The sequence below is a fragment of the Procambarus clarkii genome, chromosome 12 (genome assembly GCF_040958095.1).
Source record: "Procambarus clarkii isolate CNS0578487 chromosome 12, FALCON_Pclarkii_2.0, whole genome shotgun sequence".
In the NCBI taxonomy this organism is placed as follows: domain Eukaryota; kingdom Metazoa; phylum Arthropoda; class Malacostraca; order Decapoda; family Cambaridae; genus Procambarus; species Procambarus clarkii.
Window position 1 is genome coordinate 13,231,400 of NC_091161.1, and position 12,180 is coordinate 13,243,579.

Sequence of the window (12,180 nt, forward strand, 5' to 3'; positions counted from 1 at the left end):
CCACAGTCAACACTACCACAGTCAACACTACCACAGTCAACACTACCACAGTCACCACCACCACAGTCAACACTACCACAGTCACCACCACCACAGTCAACACCACCACAGTCAACACCACCACCACAGTCAACACTACCACAGTCACCACCACCACAGTCCACACTACCACAGTCACCACCACCACAGTCAACACCACCACAGTCAACACTACCACAGTCAACACCACCACAGTCAACACCACCACAGTCAACACCACCACAGTCAACACCACCACAGTCAACACCACCACAGTCAACACTACCACAGTCAACACCACCACAGTCAACACTACCACAGTCAACACCACCACAGTCAACACCACCACAGTCAACACCACCACAGTCAACACTACCACAGTCAACACTACCACAGTCACCACTACCACCACAGTCAACACTACCACAGTCAACACTACCACAGTCACCACTACCACAGTCACCACTACCACCACAGTCACCACCACCACAGTCAACACTACCACAGTCAACACCACCACAGTCAACACTACCACAGTCACCACTACCACCACAGTCAACACCACCACAGTCAACACTACCACAGTCAACACTACCACAGTCAACACCACCACAGTCAACACCACCACAGTCAACACCACCACAGTCAACACTACCACAGTCACCACTACCACCACAGTCACCACCACCACAGTCACCACCACCACAGTCAACACCACCAGTCAACACCACCACAGTCAACACCACCACAGTCAACACCACCACAGTCAACACTACCACAGTCAACACTACCACAGTCAACACTACCACAGTCACCACTACCACCACAGTCAACACCACCACAGTCAACACTACCACAGTCAACACTACCACAGTCAACACCACCACAGTCAACACCACCACAGTCAACACCACCACAGTCAACACTACCACAGTCACCACTACCACCACAGTCACCACCACCACAGTCACCACCACCACAGTCAACACCACCACAGTCAACACCACCACAGTCAACACCACCACAGTCAACACCACCACAGTCAACACTACCACAGTCAACACTACCACAGTCAACACTACCACAGTCAACACCACCACAGTCACCACCACCACAGTCAACACCACCACAGTCAACACCACCACAGTCAACACCACCACAGTCAACACTACCACAGTCAACACTACCACAGTCAACACTACCACAGTCAACACCACCACAGTCAACACCACCACAGTCAACACTACCACAGTCATCACTACCACAGTCAACACTACCACAGTTAACACTACCACAGTCAACACCACCACAGTCAACACCACCACAGTCAACACCACCACAGTCAACACCACCACAGTCAACACTACCACAGTCAACACCACCACAGTCAACACCACCACAGTCAACACTACCACAGTCAACACCACCACAGTCAACACCACCACAGTCAACACTACCACAGTCAACACCACCACAGTCAACACCACCACAGTCAACACTACCACAGTCAACACTACCACAGTCAACACTACCACAGTCAACACTACCACAGTCAACACCACCACAGTCAACACCACCACAGTCAACACCACCACAGTCAACCCATCTTGCATCCTCTTATTCTCCAATGCTCTGTAACCAAGCCTTGCAGGCCCCACACCCCATACGTGTCATAATGAAAGTTATCAAAATCTCCCAATTAACAAACACACACATGTATACAAACCTGCAACAGGTGTTTCTGACGAGGAAAGCAGGTGTGTAAGAGAGAAGGTCATACTTTAATCTCTGGGAGAGAAGCATGTCTTAACCTCTCTCTTAAAGACTGACAAACATCTTAAACAGAAGATCAACTAGGCTATTGTGGCCTTTGGAGGGTTTAAAGGAACTATGAAGGAGAAAGTGCCAAGCCATTACGACTATATAGCACTGGGAAGGGGTCAGGATAAGGATTTGGGATGGGACGGTGGGAAAGGAATGGTGCCCAAGCACTTGTGGACGGTCTCGGGGGATTGAACGCCGACCTGCATGAAGCGAGAGAAAGGGTCGGGGGGGAGGTATTAAATCATCCTTTGTTCAATCTCAATTTTTCAAAGCTGTTTCTACAGCTATTAATCCAAAGATGGTAATCAATTCCTCCACCACATCACTGCCTAATACATTCCGTTTCTCCATGTATAGTGAGAAAGCTGTTGATTGTAATTCCAGCCTCGTATTCCACCTGTTAGTCCCTCCTCATCCTTTTTTCCAAATGATATTATCAAGGTCTCGATCCCGCAATGACTCTGCAGCTGTTGATATGTTGGTGGTTAACTAACACCCCCCCTCCCCCCTCTCTCCCCCCCCCCCCTACACATGCACGAGTTAATCTGTTTCATGAACACTTGAACAGACCCACACAGATGATAGCACAGTTCCGTATATATATATATATATATATATATATATATATATATATATATATATATATATATATATATATATATATATATATATATATATATATATATATATATATATATATATATATATATATATATATATATATATATATATATATATATATATTCATAGGAACACATGTTCAGTGGGAGATATGAAAGAGAATAATAGGGAAATGTGTGAGAGGTAGATAGGATTATCAGTGGAAAGCACCAAGTCATTTGGATTATATAGGGAAGGTTAGGTTAGGTTAGGTTAGGTACATAGCACTGGGGTCAGTAGGACTTGTGGACGGTCTTCGGGGGATTGAACCCGGACTTGCGTGATGCCAACCGATAGGGAGGGTCGTATGTGATGATGTGCAGGGAAGAGTTGTGTACGGTAACGTTTGGGCATTATTGTCACGTTGGGAGGTGCCAAATGTATTCAGCTATCCAATCATCTCTACCACACACACACACACACGCACACACACACACACACACACACACACACACACACACACACACACACACACACGCACACACACACACACACACACACACACACACACACACACACACACACACACACACACACACACACAGTGGGGTGTGTGTGTGTGGTAGGGATATGGTAGCTGAGCTGACAGCACGCAGGACTCGTAATTCAAATGAAACAGAAAACGGGGGCGGGGGTGACATAGACACAATCAGAGAACACTGAACGACCAATCTGAGATCCACAGCTTAATCACTCTCCTTCAGGAAGTGCTGGCAGGCAGACTGGCAGGCAGGCAGTCAGGCAGGGCAGGCAGGCAGTCAAGCAGGCAGGCAGGGCAGGCAGGCAGTCAAGCAGGCAGGCAGGCAGTCAAGCAGTCAGGCAGGCAAGCAGGCAGGCAAGCAAGCAGGCAGATGTACCAAGTCATTGCCCCATCAAACACCTGTGACACACCTGGCCAAACACACCAAACATAGGGAACCAGAGTGAGTGCAGGTGTAGACAGGTGTGTGTGTGGTAAGGCGTGATCAAACACAGGTGTGTATGTATCCACATATACACTTGTATCACAGGATAGCCCTCAGGCTGGTGATATAGAAAACCCCCAAATACACCCACATACAATAGCGATACAGTGACAATACAGTATACAATAACTAGATTAAGGCTTAGCAATCAAGTCTAACGACCTACGGTGTATATTTGACCTACTAACGACTATAGGTTAGATTCCGTTAATTCTTATCAGTTCACTTAATTCACTCTAAGAAAAAAACAATTTTCGCTATTTCCAAATGTTGGATTCAATGCAACTTTTTCACAAACTCCTACAGTCACTAAATGTTGGAAATTTGTTTATCCTGTTATCTTGAGGTTATCTTGAGGTTATCATGAGGTTATCATGAGGTTATCATGAGGTTATCTTGAGGTTATCTTGAGGTTATCATGAGGTTATTATGAGGTTATCTTGAGGTTATCTTGAGGTTATCATGAGGTTATTTTGAGGTTATGAGGTTATCATGAGGTTATCATGAGGTTATCTTGAGGTTATCTTGAGGTTATCATAAGGTTATCTTGAGGTTATCTTGAGGTCATCATGAGGTTATCTTGAGGTTATGAGGTTATCATGAGGTTATCTTGAGGTTATCTTGAGGTTATCATGAGGTTATCTTGAGGTTATCTTGAGGTTATCATGAGGTTATCTTGAGGTTATCATGAGGTTATCATGAGGTTATCATGAGGTCATCTTGAGGTTATCTTGAGGTTATCATAAGGTTATCTTGAGGTTATCTTGAGGTCATCATGAGGTTATCTTGAGGTTATCATGAGGTTATCATGAGGTTATCGTGAGGTTATCATGAGGTTATCTTGAGGTTATCATGAGGTTATTTTGAGGTTATGAGGTTATCATGAGGTTATCGTGAGGTTATCTTGAGGTTATTTTGAGGTTATCTTGAGAAGTTATCGATAGGTTATCTTGAGAGGTTATCATGAGGATATCTTGAGGTTATCTTGAGGTCATCATAAGGTTATCTTGAGGTTATCATGAGGTTATGTTGAGGTTATTTTGAGGTTATCTTGAGGTTATCGTGAGGTTATCTTGAGGTTATCTTGAGGTTATCATGAGGTTATCTTGAGGTATCATGGGGTTATCTTGAGGTTATGAGGTTATCATGAGGTTATCATGAGATTATCTTAAAGTTATCATGAGGTTATCTTGAGGTTATCATGTTATCTTGAGGTTATCATGTTATCTTGAGGTTATCATGAGGTTATCTTGAGGTTATCATGAGGTTATCATGAGGTTATCATGAGGTTATCTTGAGGTTATCATGAGGTTATCATGAGGTTATCTTGAGGTTATCATGAGGTTATCTCGAGAGGTTATCGTGAGGTTATCTTGAGGTTATTATGAGGTTATCTTGAAATTATCTTGAGGTTATCATGAGGCTATCTTGATAGGTTATCTTGAGATGATTTCGGGGCTTAGCATCCCCGCGGCCCGGTCCTCGACCAGGCCTCCACCCCCAGGAAGCAGCCCGTGACAGCTGACTAACACCCAGGTACCTATTTTACTGCTAGGTGAACAGGCGCATCAGGGTGAACTCTTCCCCTCTGTCAAGAAGATAGTATGACATTTAACGACCACAAGAACAATTCTCAATGGGTGTGTGTTCTAGCACGCTGTGTGTTCTAGCACGCTGTGTGTTCAAGCATGCTGTGTGTTCTAGCATGCTGTGTGTTCAAGCAAGCTGTGTGTTCTAGCATGCTGTGTGTTCAAGCATGCTGTGTGTTCTAGCATGCTGTGTGTTCTAGCATGCTGTGTGTTCTAGCACGCTGTGTGTTCTAGCATGCTGTGTGTTCTAGCATGCTGTGTGTTCTAGCATGCTGTGTGTTCTAGCATGCTGTGTGTTCTAGCATGCTGTGTGTTCTAGCATGCTGTGTGTTCTAGCACGCTGTGTGTTCTAGCATGCTGTGTGTTCTAGCACGGTGTGTGTTCTAGCATGCTGTGTGTTCTAGCATGCTGTGTGTTCTAGCATGCTGTGTGTTCTAGCATGCTGTGTGTTCTAGCATGCTGTGTGTTCAAGCAAGCTGTGTGTTCTAGCATGCTGTGTGTTCAAGCACGCTGTGTGTTCTAGCATGCTGTGTGTTCAAGCAAGCTGTGTGTTCAAGCATGCTGTGTGTTCTAGCATGCTGTGTGTTCAAGCAAGCTGTGTGTTCTAGCATGCTGTGTGTTCTAGCAAGCTGTGTGTTCAAGCAAGCTGTTCTGACGAAGCTGTATGCCTGTCTTCCGCTTCTGTGTTGAAAGCAAGAACTAATTAACTAACTGCTGACAGCTGCTGTGCTGACTGCTAAATTGTGGTCGGCCGCGCGGACAGCACGCTGGACTGTGATCCTGCGGTCCCGAGTTCGATCCCGGGCGCCGGCGAGAAACAATGGGCAGAGTTTCTGTCACCCTATGCCCCTGTTACCTAGCAGTAAATAGGTACCTGGGTGTTAGTCAGCTGTCACGGGCTGCTTCCTGGGGGTGGAGGCCTGGTCTAGGACCGGGCCGCGGGGACACTAAAGCTCCGAAATCATCTCAAGATAACCACTTGCCACTGTGACACTAAGCTGTGGCAAAGATTATGCCACTGGCAAAGATTATGCCAGAGGACCGGGCCGCGGGGACGCAAAGCCCCGGAAGCACCTCAAGGTACCTGGCCAAAGCCAAATGAACTTACCTGCTACCAAAATCACAAATTATAGGACCAACAACTTAGTAATGAACCCGTAGAGAGGAATTTCCGCGCATGCGTACAACCTCTAGCAATGTTTGTAAACAAAGGCCATGTTTACAAACATTGTAACACGTGGTACATGGCAGACACGTGGCGCATCTGTATACATCACCGTTGAAGACTTCCAGACCTAAGATAGTGCTGCTATCTAAGGGGCTCTTAGCTACAGCTATCAAAGAGGCTCTTAGCTCTTCTCGAAGTTGTTCCTGCAATATTTCTGATAGCTACAGCTATCTGCTATCTAAGGGGCTCTTAGCTACAGCTATCTGCTATCTAAGAGGCTCTTAGCTGTAGCTACACCTATCTAAGAGGCTCTTACCTACAGCTATCTAAGAGGCTCTTAGCTACAGCTATCTAAGAGGCTCTTAGCTACAGCTATCTGCTATCTAAGAGGCTCTTAGCTATCTGCTATCTAAGAGGCTCTTAGCTCTTCTCGAAGTTGTTCCTGCAATATTTCTGATAGCTACAGCTATCTGCTATCTAAGAGGCTCTTAGCTTCAGCTATCTGCTATCTAAGAGGCTCTTAGCTACAGCTATCTGCTATCTAAGAGGCTCTTAGCTTCAGCTATCTGCTATCTAAGGGGCTCTTAGCTACAGCTATCTGCTATCTAAGAGGCTCTTAGCTACAGCTATCTGCTATCTAAGAGGCTCTTAGCTACAGCTATCTAAGAGGCTCTTAGCTATAGCTAGCTATCTGCTATCTAAGAGGCTCTTAGCCACAGCTATCTGCTATCTAAGGGGCTCTTAGCTACAGCTATCTGCTATCTAAGAGGCTCTTAGCTACTGCTATCTAAGAGGCTCTTAGCTACATCTATCTGCTATCTAAGAGGCTCTTAGCTTCAGCTATCTGCTATCTAAGAGGCTCTTAGCTTCAGCTATCTGCTATCTAAGAGGCTCTTAGCTACAGCTATCTGCTATCTAAGAGGCTCTTAGCTACAGCTATCTGCTATCTAAGAGGCTCTTTGCTGCAGCTATCAGCTATCAAAGAGGCTCTTAGCTACATCTATCTGCTATCTAAGAGGCTCTTAGCCACAGCTATCTGCTATCTAGATATGCTATCTATCTATATCTGTGTCGTTCAAAGTGTCGAACTGCTGTGTCTATAGGTTTCGTCTGAGATCAATCTGGCCTCTGGGTTAGAGGTAGATTCATGAAGCACTTACGCAAGCACTTACGAACCCGGGGCCAGATTCACGAAGCAGTTATGCAAGCACTTACGAACACGGGGCCAGGTTCACGAAGCAGTTACGCAAGCACTTACGAACCCGGGGCCAGATTCACGAAGCAGTTACGCAAGCACTTACGAACCAGGGGCCATATTCACGAAGCAGTTACGCAAGCACTTACGAACCTGTCCATCTTTTCTCCATCTTTGGCGGCTTTGTTTACAATTATTAAACAGTTAATGAGCTCCGAAGCACCAGGAGGCTGTTTATAACAATAACAACAGTTGATGAAGCCTACCCACTTGGGGTGGACGGTAGAGCGACCGTCTCCCTTCATGCAGATCGGCGTTCAATCCCCCGAGACCGTCCACAAGTGGTTGGGGCACCATTCCTTTCCCCCCGTCCCATCCCAAATCCTTATATCCTGACCCCCTTCCCAGGGCTATATAATCCTATTGACTTGGCACTTTCCCCCTCTGATAGTTCCCTTCCCTTCCTTTAACCCCACGCCCCCCCTCACCCCACAGCTTAGTTGATCAAGATGCCTTGCAAACACTCAGAATGCACTTCAATCACCATGCAAGGAGCTCTGTAGGAACGTGTCTTGAAGTCTATTCTCCAAGGCTACCGAGACCTTGTCAGAGCTCCCAGCTGCTCCTTCGACGGGAAAAGAGGACATGCAGAATGCCATTTTTTTTCTTCGCCGAGGCTGTGGTTCATACTTCTGTGTGAATATCCACACATATTCACACATATTCACACATAATACAGGGAGCCGGTCGGCCGAGCAGACAGCGCGCTGGACTCGTGATCCTGTGGTCCCTAGTTCGATCCCGGGCGCCGGCGAGAAACAATGGGCAGAGTTTCTTTCACCCTATACCCCTGTTACCTAGCAGTAAAATAGGTACCTGCGTGTTAGTCAGCTGTCACGGGCTGCTTCCTGGGGGTGGAGGCCTGGTCGAGGACCGGGCCGCGGGGACACTAAAGCCCCGAAATCATCTCAAGATAACCTCAAGATATCCACACATATTCTCACATATTTTCACATATTCAAGCGTTATGAACATACAATCTTAGACAAATCTTAGCTCTCAAAAAACTCATTCAGGGGAAAGCGCCAAGCCATTACGACTATATAGCACTGGGAAGGGGTCAGGATAAGGATTTGGGATTGGACGGTGGGAAAGGAATGGTGACCAATCACTTGTGGATGGTCTCGGGGATTGAACGCCGACCTGCATGACGCGAGACCGTCGTTCTATACCGTCTAAGACCAACATGATTGGGCTTAGTTAAAGCAGCGATTAGGTAATCTATGAGTATTCTAGTCCCCCCAATCACTACTGGGATTATTTAGACGATTATGGATAAATTGGCTAATCGTTGATTATCCCCCCATTCACCTGGTTACCCAATCCTTCCCCCATACACCTGGTTACCCAATCCTTCCCCCACATACACCTGGCTACCCAATCCTCCCCCCACATACACCTGGCTACCCAATCCTTCCCCCACATACACCTGGCTACCCAATCCTCCCCCCCATACACCTGGTTACCCAATCCTTCCCCCCCCTTACACCTGGCTACCCAATCCTTCCCCCACATACACCTGGCTTCCCAATCCTCCCCCCCATACACCTGGCTACCCAATCCTCCCCCCCATACACCTGGTTACCCAATCCTTCCCCCCCCTTACACCTGGTTACCCAATCCTTCCCCCCCATACACCTGGCTACCCAATCCTTCCCCCACATACACCTGGCTACCCAATCCTTCCCCCACATACACCTGGCTACCTAACCTTTCACACACACACCTGGCTACCCAATCGTTCCCATACACACCTGGTTACCCAATCCTTCCCCCACATACACCTGGCTACCCAATCCTCCCCCCTACACACCTGGCTACCGTTATTTGCGCTAACGGAGCAAATACCTGCCCTCCAATACCACACATGAATGATTGTCTGAACGCAAGAATGCGTTCAATCCCCGCTGTCTCCTAAACAACGGGTTGACGAAGCGGATTGGGCCGCCCCCCGCCCCCCCCCCTGACCCAAATAGGCTTGCAATGGCACGACCAAAAAATCTAAAAACCTTTTCCCCATTGCCTATGTAGATTCACACACATATGTGTTCCTCTGTTGCAAAGGTGCTTCTCTCATTTTCTATTTTTTTGGCTTTTTTTTTTTAAGGGGGGGTCGGTCTCTGTGTGGAAGCGCCCCTCTGTGTCGGAAGGCCTGCGTGCCTGCCTGCCTGTCTCGAAGCTTTTGAATAGCTCGAACGGCGGCCAGGAAAAGGTTGAGAGAGGGTAAAGAGAACACTAGAAGCGCTTTCGGGCCTTATCCGGCCCCCCCTATCCGGCCGATCAACAGGCCTCAATGTTGATGAGTGCGTTAGGGGGGGGGGACTGCTCAACCATCCCAGCCGCTGGATCCTCATCATTATAACCCACTGTTGGCCGGGGGCTGTTGCATGGGCTCGGTTTGCTGTACACTGGAGGCGTTGAACACGGCAGGGAGCCTCGAACGCTTGGACCCGGAGCGTCGGAATGCTTGACGTACACCAGGAAAATGCGTCTCGACGCTGTGCAATCCATTGACGGATTGCTTCAGGCAATTGAAGATGGAGATGATGCAAACATTTGTTGCAAATATGGAGTTCTGGGGGCAGTGAGGAGGGGGGGGGGATAGGGGAGGGTACGGCGTTGGTCGGGAGGTCGTAGTGTTGGTCGGGAGGTCGTAGTGTTGGTCGGGAGGTCGTAGCATCGCCCGGAAGGTCGTAGCATTGCTCGGAAGGTCGTAGCATTGCTCGGAAGGTCGTAGCATTGCTCGGAAGGTCGTAGCATTGCTCGGAAGGTCGTAGCATTGCTCGGAAGGTCGTAGCATCGCTCGGAAGGTCGTAGCATCGCCCGGAAGGTCGTAGCATCGCCCGGAAGGTCGTAGCATCGCCCGGAAGGTCGTAGCATCGCCCGGAAGGTCGTAGCATGGATAGAATTTAATTCGCCTTCAAAGTGTAAACAAAATTGTTGATTTCTTTAACTTCTCAAAACAAAAAAAAATTCTTTAGTCCCCCCTTGGCTCAGACAATTTAAGAGAAGATATCTTGAAGGAGCCTGAAGATATAGCTCTAGATAATGCGTCTCCAGTCTTCAGTTACCTTCAAGACGTCTAAGGGAAGATGTCTTGCTCTAGTTTTGAGAGGAATATCACCCGTTTTCTAAACTTTTTGAAGGCATAACTAATCAGAAAATAACACGGCCCCCTTCCGGAACCTAAAAAATTGTGTTATATAGCCATCCCTTAGGTTTGTTGAGTTATTAACTCACTTGTGAGTTGTAAATAACTCACTTGTGAGCTATTAACTCACACTTGTGAGTTATTAACTCACACTTGTGGCACCTAAACGTATAATACTGACTGAAACAGCCACAGTTTGATACGATACAACGCTACTTCATACAGCAATTATCGTTGTATTGTTCTACTAATCCTGGTATTGTGCTTATGTTAGTGGCTGGGGAGGGGTCGAGGGGGGGGAGGGGGATGGTGCTGAGCTGCACAAGGGGGCGGTCAAATGCACAGCTGCTCATTAATGAGGGCTTGTGAGTCCTTTAGTTGCTCAATACACGGGATTTTCCAATGTTCCGGTGCTCAGTATGGAGACAGGCAGGTGCTCAGGTGCTCAATTATGCTACGAGCGCTCAGTGCATGCATTAGTTAAGAGACGCAGCTAAATGCGTCTTCGCTATGAAGTCAGGCGGACATGTTCTTGACATGAGAAGTATACCAATATGCTGCTGCTTGGCTTACAGCATACTAGTATGCCCCTGCTTGCATCACAGCATACCAGTATGCCCCCTGCTTGCATCACAGCATACCAGTATGCCCCCTGCTTGCATCACAGCATACCAGTGTGCCCCCTGCTTGCACCACAGCATACCAGTATGCCCCTGCTTGTCTCTCAGCATACCAGTATGCCCCTGCCTGCCTCTCAGCATACCAGTATGCTCCTGCTTGTCTCTCAGCATACCAGTATGCCCCTGCTTGTCTCTCAGCATACCAGTATGCCCCTGCTTGTCTCTCAGCATACCAGTATGCTCCTGCTTGCATCACAGCATACCAGTATGCCCCTGCTTGCACCACAGCATACCAGTATGCCCCTGCTTGTCTCTCAGCATACCAGTATGCCCCTGCTTGTCTCTCAGCATACCAGTATGCCCCTGCTTGCATCACAGCATACCAGTATGCCCCTGCTTGTCTCTCAGCATACCAGTATGCCCCTGCTTGTCTCTCAGCATACCAGTATGCCCCTGCTTGCATCACAGCATACCAGTATGCCCCTGCTTGTCTCTCAGCATACCAGTATGCCCCTGCTTGCCTCTCAGCATACCAGTATGCCCCTGCTTGTCTCTCAGCATACCAGTATGCCGCTGCTTGTCTCTCAGCATACCAGTATGCCCCCTGCTTGTCTCTCAGCATACCAGTATGCTCCTGCTTGTCTCTCAGCATACCAGTATGCCCCCTGCTTGCATCACAGCATGCCCCCTGCTTGTCTCTCAGCATACCAGTATGCCCCCTGCTTGCATCACAGCATGCCCCCTGCTTGTCTCTCAGCATACCAGTATGCCCCCTGCTTGCATCACAGCATGCCCCCTGCTTGTCTCTCAGCATACCAGTATGCACCCTGCTTGCCTCTCAGCATACCAGAATGCCCCTGCTTGCCTCACAGCATACCAGTATGCCCCTGCTTGTCTCTCAGCATACCAGTATGCCCCCTGCTTGCCTCT

At 47.9% G+C, this 12,180-nt stretch overlaps 1 protein-coding gene across 1 annotated transcript in view; it reads right to left on the reverse strand.

Annotated features, from left to right (window-relative positions):
* Positions 1–9,835: 9,835 nt before the first annotated feature.
* The window catches only part of LOC123753081 (uncharacterized), a 92,385-nt gene continuing 90,040 nt past the window's right edge, over positions 9,836–12,180 (reverse strand). Inside the window, 1 exon segment of the mRNA XM_069323405.1 lies at positions 9,836–10,397. Within this exon segment, the coding sequence (XP_069179506.1) occupies positions 9,836–10,397 (562 nt within the window).